Below are 18,629 nucleotides of genomic sequence, written 5' to 3' on the forward strand. Positions count from 1 at the left end.
GTCAGGAGAAAAAGTGATTCAACATGCTCTAGAGACTTCCTCATTATTTTTTTAACATATCAAACACACAGTAATTGCCTGTAAGCCTGTAATTGCAAGCATTTTAGCAGTGACACTAACAAGGATGTGTAAAACCTGCTCTTTTATTTTCATCATTAATCATCATTCCCCTGGCTGGGTCACATTCCCACAAACTTGTGAAAGTAAATATTTATAAAGCATCCTGTTGCACATAAATCAAAACATTCATATAGAAAGACACGAGGCACTGATGTCCCATTTGGAACAAGCGAGGCGAAGATAAAGGTGTTAATTTTTCACAGAATGAATGGACTGAAAACAGGCGTTATCTCAAAGTTCCTGAATTTTGACATTTTTATTGAAGGTGCCATCACTCCAAAGACAAAGGAGATTTACACGTTTAAAGCTCTTATTGATAACATTTTTATGTCGACAAATCTTTCTTAAAAAATAAATCATTCGCAGAGCTTTTAGAAAGGTGATGAATAAAACTATGTTTTTTCCTGAAAAAAATAATTATGATTGTAAACTAATCATTTAAAAAAATGTGGCGGGTCCAAAATGAATGCTCTGTTTATGTCAGTGGAAGATATCTGATGTTTGGGTCCCACTTCTAACAAGGCTTTTGAGCCAATACATCAAACAGGCAATACGTCATCCAGAGTAGGCTCGCATGACCAAGTCACCTTTTGGGGGAAAACAATCCCGTGTCCCTCATAGACGGTAACACGTTGGTTATTTACAGACAACACTTAGCCTAATGTGATTCAATCAAATATGTAGAGAAGTCATAACAAATAGCGGGGCGAAGACTGAAGGGACATGGTTATGGATCAACCTTAATTTATTAAAGTATCCCAAACTCTCAGGTTCAGGCAAGATCGCAAAATAATTATTAGACATGTGCATAAAACAAACGTTTGTTTAACAAGAGATGAATGCATACAAATTTGTCAAAATTACAATCCAAACATGTCAAATTGCATTGAAGTCTCTGGGATCTTCAGTTTTCTTTCCCTCAAAAGGGGGCTGATGTATAGTAAAACAACGTTGGTATCACGTGGTATTTCTTGGTCGTCAGTTAGTGTGGAAAAAACGGATAAATGGCTGAGATAGACTGAATAGAATGAATGCAATGGAACGGGGGGAGGGAGAATGTGACATCTAGTGGCAGAATGTTATCGATGTTATCAATAGCACCTTTAATGTGTTGTATTTTAATTCATTAGAGGACTTGATCAAAGAAAGTTTGACACATAAATATAGAGTTAACTGTGAAGTGCATCATCAATAACACTGCTTTTCAGTATTTGCTGCAAGTTAGAACAGTTACTCAATGAAAATCATGATCCAACTTGTTTTCAAAGGCCTGTTATACTTAAATGCTGCACATAATAATCCGGGGCCACTGTACTATGTCACCATACCGAAAGGGCCTCCTGGAAACCTGTGACCTCCTCTGATGTGTGTTCGTCCACGCAGCTCAGAGGAAAGGTTACTGAGGAAGTCCTGGTCGGTCTGCACCAGTGAGGTTTCGAGGTGGCGAGAGCACGCCGTGTCACTTCCTCAAACAGAGAATAATTATGTGATATGTGATAGCAACGCCTTCACACAACACTGCTGGTTGAGCTCCACATTAAAAGGAGAAAAAACATATTGTAAGTCAGTCAGAAGAACAAAACTATTGCCTCTAAAGTATTTTTTGTTGAATCATGACAAATTAAAGAAAATCAATGAACTCATCAAAAAGTTTAGATTTTAGATGTAAGGTCAAAGGTCTCGATATATCTCCCGCTCTTGATGACACGGTCATTATTCTGTCACGCAACCTGCTGTTCTCGGTCTCTGCTCCAGATCATCAAGTGATATAAAGACAGAAAAACGAAGAAGAGAAACAGAAGAGGAGGAGAAGAAGAAGAAAAGCATGTAACCAAAAACCACACCAAAATTGTGAAAGAGTCAAACAGGAAGAAATAACTAACCAGAGTTCCACTTTTAAGATGTAAATCTGCAGCACATATGCACACTAGGGGTGGGTCAGTAATATACTGAGTCATATTTCTGGATCAACTAGGTCAACATGCATTTGTCATTAATATTTTTTATTTTAGATGGCTGTTTGAGAGTTCCTTCTAGTGTGGTGTTGGGGTATTCGACTCAAACAGATTTGGGAGTGTTTAATCCTGTAAAACCTTCAGTTAAACCTGCACTCACACTTTACTGCGGAGGTTTACTGTCTCTCCAAGCTGTAGAGTTTCAGAGGCTTTTCCACCCTGCCATGACTATATAAAGAGGAATGTCTCACTTAGGGGGGATGACAATGGTGAAATTTATAAAATAAATAAATAAATCGCAAACCTTTGGAGTAATCCTGCAAACAGACAAACAGACAAACAAACAAACAAACAAACAAACAAACAGACAAACAAACAAACAAACCAACGCCGGTGAAAACATAACCTCCTTGAAGGCCCTTGGCCTTGGCGGAGGTAATAACTTTAATAATATATATTTCGCATTTATAATAAGGCTACTAGCATTATTATCTGTCTATTAATATCACTCCGCAGTCAGGCCTTCTATTTTATTTATTTGTTTAATTTTATTTAGCTATGACCGCTTTATATTTGGTATTTTATGGCTTTTCTATAGGCTATATATTATTATTACTATATATATTGTACAAAAGAAATCCTGTTTATTGTTTACCTTCATTTGTGCAGCTTTTTTGTCCTTGTTTTATTCTTAGCTGTTATCTCTATTTATGTGTAAGTACATTGAGTGCAGTCAGATTGTGTTTCTGATCTTTTTTTATTTTATTTTATTTTATTTTTTATTTTTTTAATTATTATTTCTAAATGACAGTATACATAGTAACAGCAGAAAACATTAAAAACATTTACATACAGAAGAAGCAAAGCGAAAACAAAGAGCTGTGCCAAACATAAAAGAACAACAGAAATGAAACCAAACCAACATAAAATTAAAAAACAAAAAAAAGACCACGCGAGAGAATGACAATAATTTCACATAAAAACATTAAAGATATTGCATACATTCATTGTTTTCATTGCTTTTTTGTTTTGTGAGGAAAAAATTGTCGACAGATGTAGATCCATTTCTTTCATAAATACAAAGAAATTAGCCTTTTTTTTGGGGTAAATTTACACTTGTGAATGTGGAACTTCGCAATAATTAAAATTAAATTAATAAGACAAAAATGCATTACTGTCTTTGTCACTGTAACCATAGCAACCAAATATAATATTTCTATAGTACAGTTGTGTTTCTGATCTTTTCTGTGCAGCCCCACCCATCAAGGGACGTCACAGGTCACCTGACTGAAACCCAAGGACTCTTAAATAAGGATAAGCCCGGAAGCCAGGAAGTGCAACACATTTAAAACGGAACCATATCTTTAGTCAGTCGTTGTTTCGTACATTTTATACTCTTATAGTAAGTAAAAACTATCTAGCTTGTATTTGTTGTGTCTTTCTGACTGTTGTTGAAGAAGCCTGTCGGTGCTATCTATGTTTATTGTATTTATTGTGTTTATTTTGCATGTTGTATCTGTCACTGACTACGTGACGTCACTCTCTCATCCTTGCTGCTATAGTCCCAGCAGACCTGAAGTAAACAGGGATGTAAATGAAAATTAAACTTGTTCAACATAAATTGGGAACTACAGAACATCTACATGAGAGAACAAGATAATAATCTGTTCAGGACATGAATGAGGAAAGACACGGTCAGCCAGAGGTGAGTAGAAGTGATTAAATTAAACTTTAGCTGAACTGTTTAGTGACTTTACTTCCTCTCCGTGGCTATAAACAGTTAACAACAAGCTGCAAGAGACTCCACTGTGATTTATACTCTCACCTGAAGCTCACCTGGAAGCTTCAGTTAATTAACAAACAGATAACCTTCCTGTAACCTTACTGTCGTTTCTTTTTCACTTTGTTTTTCCTTTATTTGGTTTTACTCAGACATTTACTTTTTTTTATGCTTTCTTTTTCCCCCTTTTTTTCAAGGTTGTTTTCATATATGCAATTTACAGTTCGTAATTACAATAGTTTATAAACCAATTTTTAAGTAGATGAGCTTATAGACAAACTCATTAAGTACTCTAGAGAAAACAACTTCAACATTCAAAATTGAAATAAAATTAAGAAAAGAAATAATAATAATAATAATAATAATAATAATAATAATAATAATAATAATAATGATAAAAAGAAAGAATAGTTAAAAAAAAAAAAACATAACAAAAAAACCCAATAATAATACAAAAATAGGAGATTAATAATAAATTAAATCAACAAATAAATTAATACAATTTTCTTTTTTTAAATAATATGCTTATTGGGTTTTCTTATTTTCACAAACACAATAAAATAAGAAAAAAGAAAAACCAGAAACCCCCAACAACAAACAAACAAACACTGGTACAGCTCAGATCAAAAAATATATATAGGAGGTTATATGAAATACTCCATAGTTCAGGGAAGTCACAGGATATATGAGTTCATGTTCAAGAGAGTCCTTTGTGAGATAATGGAGGAGAGATCAGGTCCAATATAATTCAGATAGATCTGCCAAATATCGTGGAACTGATCTACTTTAGCATGTAGAATATTTGTAAGATATTCCAAAGGGACCATCTCAACAAACTGGATACAAATACGAAGTGAACCAACTTTTCCACTTTTTACAATGAAATTATAGAACACACAGATAGAACATGGGGTGCTTTTCATGTGAAATAAGATAAAATAAATAATAATAATAATAATAATAAGAGAAATTACATTTAGAAAAAAAGAAAAATTAAACAAAAGAAGGGCGTTTTGGGGAAATATACTTTTTCCACCAGTATTTAAAATAGTTATATATATATTCCCACATTTACCAGCTGCGACGTTAAAATTAATGCATCAATAATTACAATCCAGTTATATGATATAGCTTTATTATTCTGAAATGGGTATGATGAATACTTTTATTTTTGGTACTTTAAGTACGTTTTGCTTCTACAGTAGTATATTTGTAATTCTACTCGAGTATAAATTTCAATGCAGGACCTTCACTTGTAACAGAGTATTTCCACACTGTTGTATTGGGAAGATGTGTGTGATGTATATGTATTAGAGCTGCAACGATTAGTCGACTAATCGATTAGTTGATCGACAGAAAAATAATCGGCAACTTTTTGATAATCGATTAATCGGTATAGTAATTTTTAATTAAAAAATGGCAGAGAATTCTGTTTTCAGCCAAAAGGGTGAGATTTCCTGCTTTTCTTTATAACACATCAAACTGAATGTCTTTGGGTTTTGGACAAATCAAGACATTTAAAGACATCAACTTGGACTTTGAGAAACTAGCATGGACATTTTTTTTTTACAATTTTCTGACATGTGACAGACCAAATTAATGTAAACAGTGCAGTGGTTAACGCTGTCGCCTCACAACAAGGTGACCCCGAACAGGATAAGCGGTTACGGATGAATGATGATTAATATAGCTAAGTCTGTCTCTTCTTCTTAGATGCTTCTGTTCCTGTCCCTGCTGATCATCTGTGTGCCACTAGAGGGCCACACCTCACCAATCACCTGCTACAACGACCAAGGAGATGCTGTTGATTGGTAATTCATTGATAACAGTCTTGGACAAAGCGAGCTCTATAAAATACACTTCATGGTTTGTTTTGATGGGTGTTGCTGGGTGTCATAAGAAAACTTACTAGAAAGAGGAAACACAAAAATAATCAGTTCAGTTTAGTTTCAATTTCATTTACACCTTTACAGATGTCCTCCTCTGATGGACTCGCTGTCTCATTCTCTGCGTTAGGTTCTATCTGTACAAGCTGCCTAAACAACACGGTGGAAAAGCTCCCTATCAGGGTGAGATGTATCTACTGATGGACAAAGGGAGTGAAGGATGGACAACCGGGAAGGGGACGGTGAACGACACCACGGGAGCTCTGGGCAGGACAGTCGGACAACTGTACTCACAAGGAAAGGTCTGCTTCCATCCTGGGGTCTTTTTGTCTATTATAAAGACGGAACAAATACTGAGTCTAACTCAGGTTTGTTTTACTGAGAGTTGGGAATTCCAAGTGATGCGGAGCCTTATACAGTTTTCGTTATCGTCTCCGACCAAAACTCCGGTGTCTCCCGTTCCCTCCGGCCGCAGTCGGGAGGCTGAAGCAGGAAAAGCCAACACTAGGATCAGCAGTGATTCATGGAGAGACCTTCATCTGGTCAGCTAACATTACTGCCAAGCAGCTGAAATATAGAGTGATATTGTGCTTTTAGCTGACGTGTGTCGCCTCACTGTTTCGACGGATGCTCGCTCACATTCAGATAGCGCGTGCACACGGGCGAGCGCGAGCAACAGGACGCTGACTTTCGTTGACTTAACGGCCACAGGTGTCGCTGTTACAACCAATTTCTGATTCTTACAAAGAGTCCCTTTAAATGCATAATAAACATTAAATGCATTAGAATAAACAAAGTCTTTCAAACACACAAAGGGATTCACAAATATTTTTTAAGGATATCATTTGCATTTTAGAGAGCTGTTAAATAAAAAGTGAAGTCCTCTCTGTCATAAAAAATGTAGACTTTGGCACATGAATCATCCTCATTAGCTTTTGCTCATAGTGGTTGTGAACCTTCCTGGGGTATTAATGTTAGATTCCTTTGCATACACTTTTCTTTAAAGTCCACAATATAACAAAACTATATTTAGCCCAAGCAATAGGAAATACTTATGGTTTCTTCCAGACACCAGCAGATGTAATTTGGTTTTGGGCTGCTTCCGCTGCAGTCCTAAGACTTCTCATTTTATAGAAAGACTTATTAAATGCAGCAATAAGCCTTTGTGTCTGCTATAACCACTTGCCCTTATTAGATCAGATTAGGAAACTGAGAATGAGAACTGAAAGTTGCTTGGTCATGTACGTGCAGCTGATCTGTGTCTCTGAGCAGCTGTGGGTAATATAGTTCCAACAGCATGATGAATGATTGTATACCTCAATTTAACAATGCTATGCTGTTTTATTTTGTTTTTCAGTTGAAGGTGGACCCGTGCTTGGTATGTGCCCAAGTATGATGGTTTTGAATTTCAATTAAGTTTCATTTAAACTCTCTCCTCTTCACAGAACACAGAGGTAGCATACATCCTTTACAATGACCAGAGGCCACCTAAGGACTTTGGTGACAGATGGGTTGACAGCAGTGGAAGAAGCGGGGGGCACACAAAAGGTGAACACCAGAGCAGTCAAGCTCCAATACCTGCATAGCCCAGACACTCAAAATCAGCAAATATGGGCAAGTTTGTACAGTGTGAAAATTATGTAAAAGCAGAAATGTCAAAGTCTATCACAACTCTGTATAATAATACATATTTCTAAATATAAGTCTGGAAGTATGGGGAAATACATATAAAACCAATGCTAATCCAATTTTTGCCCAAAAAAATACTAAACAAAATTACTAAAATTCAGAGACTTGGTAGAATTTAAAACAGCACAAGTCAGGTTTAAGGCAAAAATGACTTCCTGATTCATAAGAAATTTATATATATTTTTTATTTTTATCATAACAATGTATTGAATGACAATGTGACAATGTGAAAGGGGGTCGCTGGTACTGATTGAATCTGCAGCTCCCCTTCCTTACCTGTGATATGTAGAAATAAACCAGCGTAGTTGAGTTGGACTGGAGGGGAAACCTTGATGTTTTTTGCTGACTAATTTTGAATGTCTCTATTCCTCAGGTGTTGTCCTGCTAGATAAGAACCAGGGCTTCTGGTTGGTCCACAGCACCCCTCACTTCCCGGCTGTACGACAGGCAGGACAGTATTATTACCCGGACACCGGTGTGCCCTACGGACAGAACTTTATCTGCGTTACCTACCCGCTCGACCGCTTCCAGACCATCGGTAAGACTGGAGTCCTGCCACGTGGCTGTATACCACAGGCAGAACTGGTATAAAAATACAGGTTTAAATGGATGATGATGATGACGATGGTATTAGATCACAATCACAGCATGAGAGCTGGGAGCTAATAACGATTAATTCTCTGCCTTCTGTCTGCTATTATATATTAATGAATAAATATGCTTAAAGGGACTGTTTGTAAGAATCAGAAATGCTTATTAACAGCGACACCTGTGGCTGTTAAGTCAACGAAAGTCAGCGTCCTGTTGCTCGGGCTCTCGCTTGTGCTCGCTCTACATAGACATGAACGAGCATCGCTCAAAACAGTGAGGCGACACACGTCAGCTAAAAGCACAATATCACTCTATATTTCAGCTGCTTGGCAGTAATGTTAGCTGAACAGAGTCTGGAGGAGCTGCAGCAGTTATTTCTGCACAAACGTCCACTGTACATTCACTAGATATTCTCAGAGCTAAACTAACTCTTCTGCAGTGTGTAGTGTGCGCGCATGCACGTGAGAGCGGAGCGAAAGAGCAAGAACAAGCGCGGTGTGTGAGTGAAGGCAAGCAGGCAGGCAGAGGAGCCGAGTACAGCAGAGACTCCGGCCCTGGAGACCAAAGCTACGGTCTCCCCCGCGTCCTCCGACCGCGGCCAACACTGTTTAACAGACGGGCCTCACTAGATAGAACTTTGCGTTTTGTGGCTTCTGTGTAGTTTGTGTTGGAGTCTTGTCTGAACAGTGTAGCCACACGGGAGCGCGCATGGGACACCGACCCGGATTGATTTATACGTGTAAGAAATTACAAACAGTCCCTTTAAGATGGAACTCCTTTTAAAACTCATATCTTTATTGGTGGAAAAGGTAATTTTTCGGCTAAATAGATTTAAAAAATCCAGTTGTTGTAGCTTCTAAAATGATGATATTTTGTAAACAAAACCTGCAAATTACATATAAGATTAGGCTTATATATTGGTTTGCTTATATATTTCTGCCTTTTTATTAAAGCTAGTGTAGTGCCGATTCAAAACGTGCCCGTTCGGAACGGGCCGATTGCTTTGCCTCTGGTATTGGATGAACGGTCGAGAAAATTCGAGGGACACAGATACATACATGTAGCCTTTACATACAGTCTCCTTCCATTTTAGTTAGATTTAAACTACACGTTCTCATATCAGCCAATCCCGTAGTCCCCCTGCCAATATAATAGCAGTTCTTCAGCGAAGACAAAGTCTATTAAACCTATAATGACTTGTAATATATCCGAGAGTTTCCCTGATGTTGATTGGTGTGTTACTCTGCCTTAAAGAGCTGCTTAGTGAAAACAGGTTTCAACTCGTCTCAGCAGAGTCTTAGTTTCCCACGGGGGTTGTTAATAATGAAACCGTAAGTATTTGTCATTCTGTCTCATCTTGAAAGAGATTTCTTCAGTCGTTATTGTCTTGTCCCCCAGTGCTTAATAACCCAGTCAGGTATTGTGACACAACAACAACAGGATAATACAGATCCCAGATAATCAGCGTAAACAGGTGTCATCACCATGTCACCGCGCTGCCTGCCTGTGCAGTTCCCTGGCAGACTCAGAAGTTGGCACAGTTGCTATGGCAGTGCCTGGGGTAATGTAATTAGATTGAGGTGTGTTACCATAGCGATATCGGCCCTCACACTGCGGCATGCATTTGCTCCGTCAGACTCTCGCCTCTCCAGCTGGGATGCTGAGAGTGTGACGGTGTCCGGGAGTGACGTGGATACGCAGCGGATAAACTGTTTTGTCAAACAGCAGAAGGTGTCACGTTTCATTTTAGAGCACCTGTCAGCATGAATGTGCACATTAATGAGGGGAAACTGACATTTGACACCACTATAGTACAACAAAAGATTTTCTTCATAAATACCTAGGTTATTCAATTTGTGAAGACGAGTATGTTTGAAAAATGTGCTTGTTTATATTTTAATTAGCCTTATTATCGTTAGTCAATTGATATAAACTGAATCGACAACAATTTTAATGGTTGATTAAAAGTCATTTATATGGCATAACTACAGCCACGCTAGAGGCTCTGTGAGGCTCAGCGGTGCAGCAACATGCTAACATGCTCAGAGTGACATTGGTATTATGCTGATGTTTAGCAGGTATACTATTTACCATGTTCACCATCTTAGTTTAACGTGTTAGCATACTAACATTTAACACAAAAATCAGCTGAGGATGATGGAGATGTTATCAGTTTTGCAGATATTTGGTCAGATACCAAAGTATTGGATAAATTGATAAAAAAAAAAGTTAAGGGATCACCAAAGTTATTCTAATTAATCTTAAGGGTGGCATGAACGTCTGCACCAAATTTATAGTTGTTGAGATATTTCACTCAAAACCAAAAATGTCAAACTCTTGGTGGCGATAGATGAAAAATCAGGCGATCACTGAAGTCATTAAGATTGTTCTTGTTCATTGAGATCACGTTGAGAAATTGTGACGGCCGTTTTTCACTATGTACTGACATCTTATAGACTCAATGATGAATCAGTTGAGCAGAATATAATGGATTGGTAAATCAATAATGAAAGTAATTGTCAATTGCAGCCCTAATGGAGCTCCTCTAAAGACAGTAAGCAGAATGTGTTTAGGTTAGAATGAGAGTTAAGCGTACAGCGTTACACTGTAGTTACTGACAACAACACATTCTGTATTGGTTTATTCTTTGTGCAGCCAATAAAAGAACAACTTGCATATTGTAATAGTAAAAATAAAGTAGACATATATGTAAGGTTGAAAGAAAGGAAGAAAAATGACACATAACAAAAAAAAAAAATGTATGTGCCTCTGCACCAACGTCACCAAGACAGCACTATTCATTTACTGTTCTTAACAAATAAAGTGATTCTGGAGTGCCGTCAGCAGCGTTTGCCTTCAATCTAATTTGTTTTGCACCACAGGAGAACAGCTTCAGATCAATCAGCCTAATGTGTACGACTGCGACGTCCCCGAGTCCTTGGCGTCTCTGGTGCCCGCACTGGCTGCTGTCTGTGCGAAAAAACATCCGTCTGGTCACATCTTTCCACATGTCAAACCTGTATCCAACCGCAGCGTGATTCTGACCTCAAAGGATGGCACCAACTTCATCAGTTTTGCCAAAGGAGCCTCTTTTGACAATGGTATGACTTTGGAGAAATAAAGGTAGTTTCAAGTTAGTTCTGGCTGCAGTTCATCTTGAGTTTCTTTGCAGGTATAAATAGCCCAGTGTTAGCATGATAAGTTTTAATTTGTGATGTTCTGTACTTCATATTATGTAATAAGATAATAAAAACATGCATCCTCCCTCTCTGCCTCATCAGACCTGTACCACTCCTGGGTGGCCCCCAGCCTCCAGTCAGACCTCCTGGTCCAGTTCTGGGTTCGCTCCACGGGCATCCTCCCCTCCGACTGCTCGCTGGGCTGGAAGGTCCTGGACATCACGCTCATCCACCCGGGGCAGACATTCACCTTCAAGGCCAGCCAGGACCACTCCAAGTGGGCTGTCAGCCCCAAAGCGGCCGGGTCGGGGGCCGGAGGAGGCTGGGTGTGCGTGGGAGACATAAACCGGAACCAGGCGGAGGAGAAGCGAGGCGGAGGCACGGTGTGTCTGCAGGACCCGGTGGTGTGGAAGGCTTACCAGACGGCAGCGCTGGAGTGTGAGGCTTGTGCAGGAGGAACGATCCAGTGTTGACACCCTGCTGGAGCCCGATGGGTCAAGGAAAGGCCCATCGTGGGTTGATAAGGCTGAGATCATATCTGAGATCATGTGTGCTTTTAAGTGATTGTTTGCACATATTTGGTACAATGTGTGTATTTCTTATATTGTCTGGTGAAATCAAATTGAAATCATACATGTTTAGCATTAAAAAGAAATGATCTTATCTACAATTATACACTTGACCAAAGCTACGGTCTCCCCTGTGTCTTCTGACCGCGGTCGGGAGGCTGGAGCAGGAAGAGTTAACACTGTTTGGTAAGACGGGCTTCACTAGATAGAACTTAGCGGTTTTGGTGCTTCCGTGTAGTTTGTGTTGGAACAGCGTAGCCAAACGCGAGCGCGCATGGGACATCAACCCGCAATGATTTATACGTGTTAGGACTTACAAACGGTACCTTTAAGTAACTAAAACTGATCCAACTTTGGCAGAAAATAGTGTGTTCATGTGGGCCCCCATCGCTCACAGCAAGAGGCTGATTGAAGAAATACATTTATGTTTTCGGGGGCTTTAAGGCACAAAAACATTTTACTTGTTCATTTACTTGTTCAGAACGATTATCCGCCGTTACCGAAGGCTGTTACATCCTCTTCTTCAAACTGAATGCATACAGAACAATGCGGAGGAGGACAAGTAGTCAGATCTGACAGGGAGCAGAGGGATTTATGGGAAATATGGTGTTCATTTTGCAAAAACCTCAAAGTGCCACTTTAAATGAAAGCATTTGTTCAAGTGTCTTTATAACGGCTGGGTTCTCTTTTAACTGAAACTGAAGAGACAATGTTACAAACTGTAGGCCTATATAAGTGCTGCTTCACTAACTTGGACTTTTCCTGTTTGCTTCAACATCAGCTGGTTTGTGGTTCATGTTCTCAGGGAGTGGGATTAATTGCACTATGTATCATTCAGCACACATTTCATTGACATAATTAAACTACAGACACTGACAACATTCAGGTGCGAGGAATGCTTTAATACTTTGTGTTTCATGAATGCTTGTATTATTAACTAGGTTGCTATGAGTGTTTATGAACTTCTAATGTGCTTTTCTGACATATCCAGAACTCTTTTTGTGTTATTTGCCTTATGTTTTATAGTTGTATCCACCACATGCATTCCTTGATTTTGCTTGTGGATAAAGATGCTGGATATCTTTTGTCGCTGATGTATGTTCACTTTGCTTTGTTTACCTTATCCATGAGAGAAATAGAAATGTGTGTGTTTGACATATACAGACAGCTTTAATTATATTTATGGGATACTCAGCAGCATGGAAAATATCGGTCTGTATTGAGCGTGGAATATGTTACAGCACATCAGTCAAAAGCAATGAAATTCATATAAAAGTAAATTTATTACCACAAAAATAGTCATCCTGTATGTAGTGCATAAATAGCTTTGATGTGAGGCTACACAGCACTGGAGGTGACTGCGTCTCCTCCATGTATATATCGTATACATTCTAATGCAAACAAGAGGAAAGATTAGCATCCCGTAGAGAAAGGCACTGAAACAATCAGTAGCATAGCAGAACGCTAGCACACATCATCTATTATTACCCAGAATCCTCTCCCTGGTTCCGCTGGGCTCGTGCCTCAGCCAGTGAGGAGGCCTCACCAGCACTGAGCAGGTACAACCAGAGGTCACAAGACTTCGTAAGATCAAGAGGTTGTGTGTTTTAAAACCTACACGGAAGTCGACATGTTAATTCATAACATGAAGTTGGAGCTGAGGCTTTGTGCTGTATGGAAACAGCAGTGAAGATGCATCCTGCTGGGCTGCGTAAAAAATCTGCAAAACTTAACTTTATCTTACTCTGTTGAAAAGTTCAGACCTGGAAAACCTTAAAGGTACAGTGTGTAGGATTTGGCAGCATCTAGTGGTGCGGTTGCAGATTGCAACCAACTGAGTACCCCTTCACTCATTCCTCCCTTTCCAAGACTGCGGTAACGTGAGGCACAGAGTGCAAAGTGCCTTTTGTCTCGTTCAGAGGTCATTCATACCATAATAACACTACTTTAGGAGCAACGTCAGTCAGACGGCGGCTGGCGGTGCCACAGTTTTGCACTCTGCGGCTCACGTTACCGCAGTTCACAAGCGTGTCGGAGAACTACGGTGGCCTTCAGGTAACGTAAAAACGTGAAAGGCTCTCTCTAGAGACAGTGTTTGGTTTGTCCGTTCTAGGCTACTGTAGAGAATGGCGGAGCAACATGGCGGACTCCGTGAAGAAGACCCGCTCCCTATGTATATATGAAGGGCTCATTCTAAACTAACACAACAATTCTTAGTTTCAGGTGATTATACACGAATGAAAACATAGTTATGAATATTATATTCTGCAAATAGATCCCCCGAAATGCTACACACTGTACCTTTAAACCTAATAATGGTATTTTATATATAACAGTTTTCCTCACGGTTTAGGTACTGCAGTGATTAACTGAAGCAAAGCCACAAGCTTTGAATGTGCTGCAAGGTTTCTCTTTTTAAAGCTGCAATAATCAATCAATCGATTTGTGGCCACTAAGGGTCAGAAGAACTCCAAAACGAGCTGAATGACAGTTATAAAGTTGCTACACCTAACATGTTATTGAACATCTGCCTACATACAATTCCAGCTAAAGAGGAAGTTATCTGATAAAATAAGTGCATGTCACTTTTCTTTTAGGCCTAGTTTGAGCTTTAACTATTTAACTATCTGGCTCTTTAGGAGATATATGTTGACTTTTTTTTCCACCAGCTGGTTGCTAACTTAGTGTGTCTGCTGGTTTCTGTTGGGCAGGTGGCATACAGTGAGTTAATCTGAGTTTCTTTTGCTTAAAACAGCTGTGGCTGAAGGTTGACAACAGCTGTGAGAATGAACCATGAAGTTTCCAGGTCTAAAGCCGGCCAGAAATCTCTATAGATCTGCAGAGTTGCTCGTTCTTTTTTAGGTTAGTCAATACAAGCAGCCCCTTTACTATGAATAGTAATTTAATTAATTGTTAATATAAAAAGGTTGATTATTGCAGCTTTAAGTTTATGTTGAAATGAATATCTGCATGAGTCAAAGCTGAAATAATGACTCTGTCTTTAGACGCATGCTGGCGTCTTTAAAGTGGAACTCTAGCAGGTATTTGATGCATTTTTTTCCTCGATGAATTACACAATTTGGACACGTGGATACAGAGCTCCTCGCCAGTGTAAACACAATATTGACATCATACAGACGTACAAAATATATAAATATATACAAAACATATATATATATATGTCTCAATTGACATGCTCCAGTGTTTTGCTACAGCGGTGCACTGTATGTGTGGGCCTTCCTCATGTGTGCTGTTTACCAGAACCAGATCTGACAGGCTCTGTATATTTATTAGATTTCATTATGCTTCTTCCTCCCCCCCCAAAAAAACACTGTCCTAAATCCTTCAACAGCATCTCAGGTGATCACAGGAGTTGTGACCAATTAAATCCTCTTTTTACATTTAGAGACGTCACTCAAGGCTGAGGCACACAACAATAAGGGATTTCCTGGTGGCTGTAAGCAATTAAAACAGATCTTATTCATTGAGTGGGAAGGAAAGAAAATGCATCAAGTGCTACCTGACTGGGACTCGAGAGCCAGCACCAAAAGCACTCAGGTAAAGGCTTTCATTGCTCTTCCTTTTGGTGTAAATTAGTAATGCATACTGTTTGGAAAAGAGGAAAAGGGACACTTTTCTTCAACAGCAGACGGCTCTGGTGAACGCAGCCGGAGGTATGAAACGTTTGACAGAACCTACTCTGGAGTCGTTGGTTAAGACTCGGTCCTGGTCCTGGTGTTTTGGTAGAACAAGCTTTGCAGGAGCACGGGGTGAAAGGCATGTGTAGAAGGCCACATTCACTGTTTGTGAGGAGAGAAAAATCCATCACTGTGAACAGAGTTGGGTTGAGGAAAATCTGATGTCAAAATAGTGTCCTGACCAGTCTCCTCCCCTTGGCCTTGATTCGAGGAAACGTGGCGCTTGTCTCCGTGTTGATCGGCTGTGAGCCCAGAGGAGGGTTCCCGCCTTTCCTCCTCAGCAGGAAGTCACAACTGGATGACGTCATGGCATAGAAGACGTTTCCTGTAGCAGGGATGACCAGTTCTGTGTAAAGAGAAGAGAGAGAAATAAATACATCTCCAAAGCTGCTGCTGCTGTGCTACACTAAAAACATGAGGTTGACACTATCTCACATCTTAAGACAAGGAGTGTTAAGTCAAAGAGTTTTTAATCACAGACTATAATATTTTGCAAAGACTGGGGATCTTGCAGGATCACTATTTACAAGACAACAACTAGATTCCTTTGGAGATGAGGGCTGCAGCAATTTCTGTCTACTTCTTTCTCGACAGATTTTCTTATAAATTTCCACCTGGAGCAGGATGTGACATCATCTCAAAAGGAAATCTAGTTGTAGTCTTGTAAATAGTGACCCTGCAAGATCCCCAGTCTTTGCAAAATATTATAATCTGTGATTAAAAACTCTGTGACTTAAGACATATTGTCTTTAGATGTGAGAGAGTGTCAGACTTTAGTCTTTAACAAGTCTTTTCAAAGTCTCCTAGTGTATGGTAGGCATTAGATAGATGCAAAAATAAAAATCTCAAGATGATCTAAGTTTTGTTTCCACTTAATATGCCACCTAATAATAAAACTGCACAATAGGTGTTTTTTTTCTCCACGGGACACACGTCTTTACCTTTTCCTTCAGGCTGAAGTTGGATCAGCTCATATCTGGACGTCTGTTTGGGGTCCTGATTGTGCTTTTCTAAGGCAGAGCTGATCACAGTGGGGGTCTTGTCATTGCTTGTAACCTGAGAGGAGAGAGGAGAATAACAATGACACTAGGACAGCTTGATTTGCACTCATGATATCCCGGGTCCATTGTATCCTCAGGATCTCATTCTGATGACTATCATTACGGGATCATTGTAGATAAGAGGGAAGGCCGTAAGTGCAGTAAGTCGCAGATAATTTGGCACGAAGCATTTTCTACAATGTCACCGCTGTTGTAAATTAGATTGAAATAGTCTGAATAAGTACCAGTATGCTCCGGTACAGGTTTCCATCCTGCAGGTCCATCCGTATCCTGATGATTCGCATTTCGGGTCCCGACCCTTGGATGTTATTGGTGGGGTTGTTGCCGCAGGAGACAGATCGGCGGTGTGATTTTGTGGGAGTAGATGGAGTCAACGTGGCAGGGGTAGAGTCATTGGTCGAAGGAGACGACTCAACATCCAGACAGGACACAGACGGAGATCTCATATGCTGCAAATGAAACAAAAGCAACAGAGCTGATGATAATCAAGGACGTGATCGTTTCTCTCGTATAAACATCCAAGTTCAGTACAAGACTTAGACAAAAGCAAAAACACAATCACTCCTGCTGACAATGTCTGTGAAACAAGCTGATATAAATGCAAAGTTGGCTTTAAAGTATAAATAAGACTATATTACCTTTGTGAGTTTTGAGAGCAGATTATTGACGGGGGAGGGGAAGTCAAAGAGGCTGTCACTGTCACCAGTCAGGCTGGTCCGAGAGGAGCTCAGGCTGTCAGAACAAGAACATATAAACACATTCAAGTTATTAGGGTTAAAACTAATTGTTGTTTTTATCATTGATTAATGAAGCTTAGTTCTTCATTAATCATTAATCAACAAAAATGTCAGAAAATTGTCAAAAAGGCCAAGGTGATGCCTTCGGATTGCTTGTTTTGTGCAATCAATATTCTGAATTGTGTGAATGTGGTATTATGGTGTGTATGTGTGTGTGTGTGTGTGTAAGAGCATTCAGCGTAGCTCACTCTGCGCACTGTGTGATGATGACTGTTGGAGTAAGGCCACGGGGGCTCGGCTCACTAGGCGCTTCAATTTCACTGGACAGTCTGTAGCTGAAATAGACGTCATTGAATATTTAAAACAGTCAGCATCGTCCTACAAACACAGACGAATGCATTCAAGACATTTGTTTAATCATATAGATATTTACCTTTCCTCCTCTGTTAGTGTCGGCACACTCCGATACCACAGTATGAAGGCCTCGTCAGCGGTGAAAACACAGTTTTTGCAGGAAGACTGCAGGAGCCGGATTTGAGCTAAAACCTCAAATTCCTGTTAACAAAGAGGCATACCACCACAAAGTTTCATAATAAAAAAAACACCCATGTTGGCTGATCTAGTATTACGATGTTTCTTTCTCATCTTGAACCTCACGTTGCCCTCCACTTAATCATTTCCTCCCTCAGATATTATGTTACCTCTGCTCACTCTAATACGCTCTTGTATCAAAAATTATCCCACGTATCTCTCATCTTTATGTAGCTCTTGTTCTTCTTCTCTCTAACAGGATCTTTCCAGGGTCACAGGATTTTTACAATCACAATTCTTACTCATGCACCTACTACTTGCTTGTTGTGTAAGCGCTGCAGAAAGAGAAGGTTAGTCCAGAGCATCAGCTAAATGCAGATGTCTCTTATTTTTAACTTCTAACATTTCATCTCTGACACCGACACGTTTTGCAACACTCACCCTTCTCCTTTTGTCAAAGTTGATGTAGCCGTTCTGCAAAGGGAGTGACAGGATGTGTCATGACAGTTTGATAATTGTAAAACACTGTGCAACTTTCCCCCTTGATAGAGATGAGAGGAACTTACCTCCAGCCTGTCTTTGACCGCCGTGTCCAGCATGGTGAGGTCTGTGAGGAAGATGCCAAGATAGGGCACAGTGCCCTGCGCGGTGGACTGTGTAAAAAAAAAGGAAAAGAAAGAAAGTGTTTTATCAGTTCCCCAGAGGTTTCTATTCACATCGTAAAGAGCCCACACAGCGAGGGAGAGCAGAGCAGCCGCCTGCAGCTATTTTCAAACGATGGCTCAGGATTCAGCACATCACACACACACACACACACACACACACACACACAC

General features: G+C 39.7%; 2 protein-coding genes across 4 annotated transcripts in view; one reads left to right on the forward strand and one right to left on the reverse strand.

Moving 5' to 3' along the window:
• Positions 1–3,637: 3,637 nt before the first annotated feature.
• On the forward strand, positions 3,638–12,590 carry dnase2 (deoxyribonuclease II, lysosomal). Its single transcript, XM_074652698.1, has 7 exons — positions 3,638–3,780; positions 5,569–5,666; positions 5,872–6,043; positions 7,187–7,289; positions 7,804–7,968; positions 10,904–11,122; positions 11,303–12,590. Exons 1-7 carry the CDS (start codon positions 3,751–3,753, stop codon positions 11,671–11,673), a joined length of 1,158 nt encoding a protein of 385 aa, XP_074508799.1. The 5' UTR covers positions 3,638–3,750; the 3' UTR covers positions 11,674–12,590.
• A 443-nt stretch (positions 12,591–13,033) lies between these two features.
• rgl2 (ral guanine nucleotide dissociation stimulator-like 2) overlaps positions 13,034–18,629 on the reverse strand; it is a 35,006-nt gene continuing 29,410 nt past the window's right edge. For 2 of the 3 annotated variants that reach the window (XM_074652685.1, XM_074652687.1), the window contains 8 exons: positions 18,363–18,449; positions 18,238–18,270; positions 17,699–17,820; positions 17,514–17,600; positions 17,167–17,260; positions 16,753–16,977; positions 16,409–16,523; positions 13,034–15,813 (listed from right to left, as the gene is read on the reverse strand). In XM_074652685.1, the coding sequence (XP_074508786.1) occupies positions 15,632–15,813; positions 16,409–16,523; positions 16,753–16,977; positions 17,167–17,260; positions 17,514–17,600; positions 17,699–17,820; positions 18,238–18,270; positions 18,363–18,449 (945 nt within the window). In that variant the 3' untranslated portion in view covers positions 13,034–15,631. The remainder of the gene's footprint in view (positions 15,814–16,408; positions 16,524–16,752; positions 16,978–17,166; positions 17,261–17,513; positions 17,601–17,698; positions 17,821–18,237; positions 18,271–18,362; positions 18,450–18,629) is intronic. The other variant, XM_074652686.1, reaches the window with a different exon arrangement.

The sequence above is a fragment of the Sebastes fasciatus genome, chromosome 12, assembly GCF_043250625.1.
Source record: "Sebastes fasciatus isolate fSebFas1 chromosome 12, fSebFas1.pri, whole genome shotgun sequence".
NCBI classification, from domain to species: Eukaryota; Metazoa; Chordata; class Actinopteri; order Perciformes; family Sebastidae; genus Sebastes; species Sebastes fasciatus.

Bases quoted from the DNA above. Each gene is read 5' to 3' on its own strand.
- dnase2 (XM_074652698.1), top strand. From the start codon at position 3,751: ATGAATGAGGAAAGACACGGTCAGCCAGAG. The intron at 5,667-5,871 runs GTAATTCATTGA...TCTCTGCGTTAG, and splicing joins CAAGGAGATGCTGTTGATTG to GTTCTATCTGTACAAGCTGC. The intron at 7,969-10,903 runs GTAAGACTGGAG...TTTGCACCACAG, and splicing joins CGACCGCTTCCAGACCATCG to GAGAACAGCTTCAGATCAAT.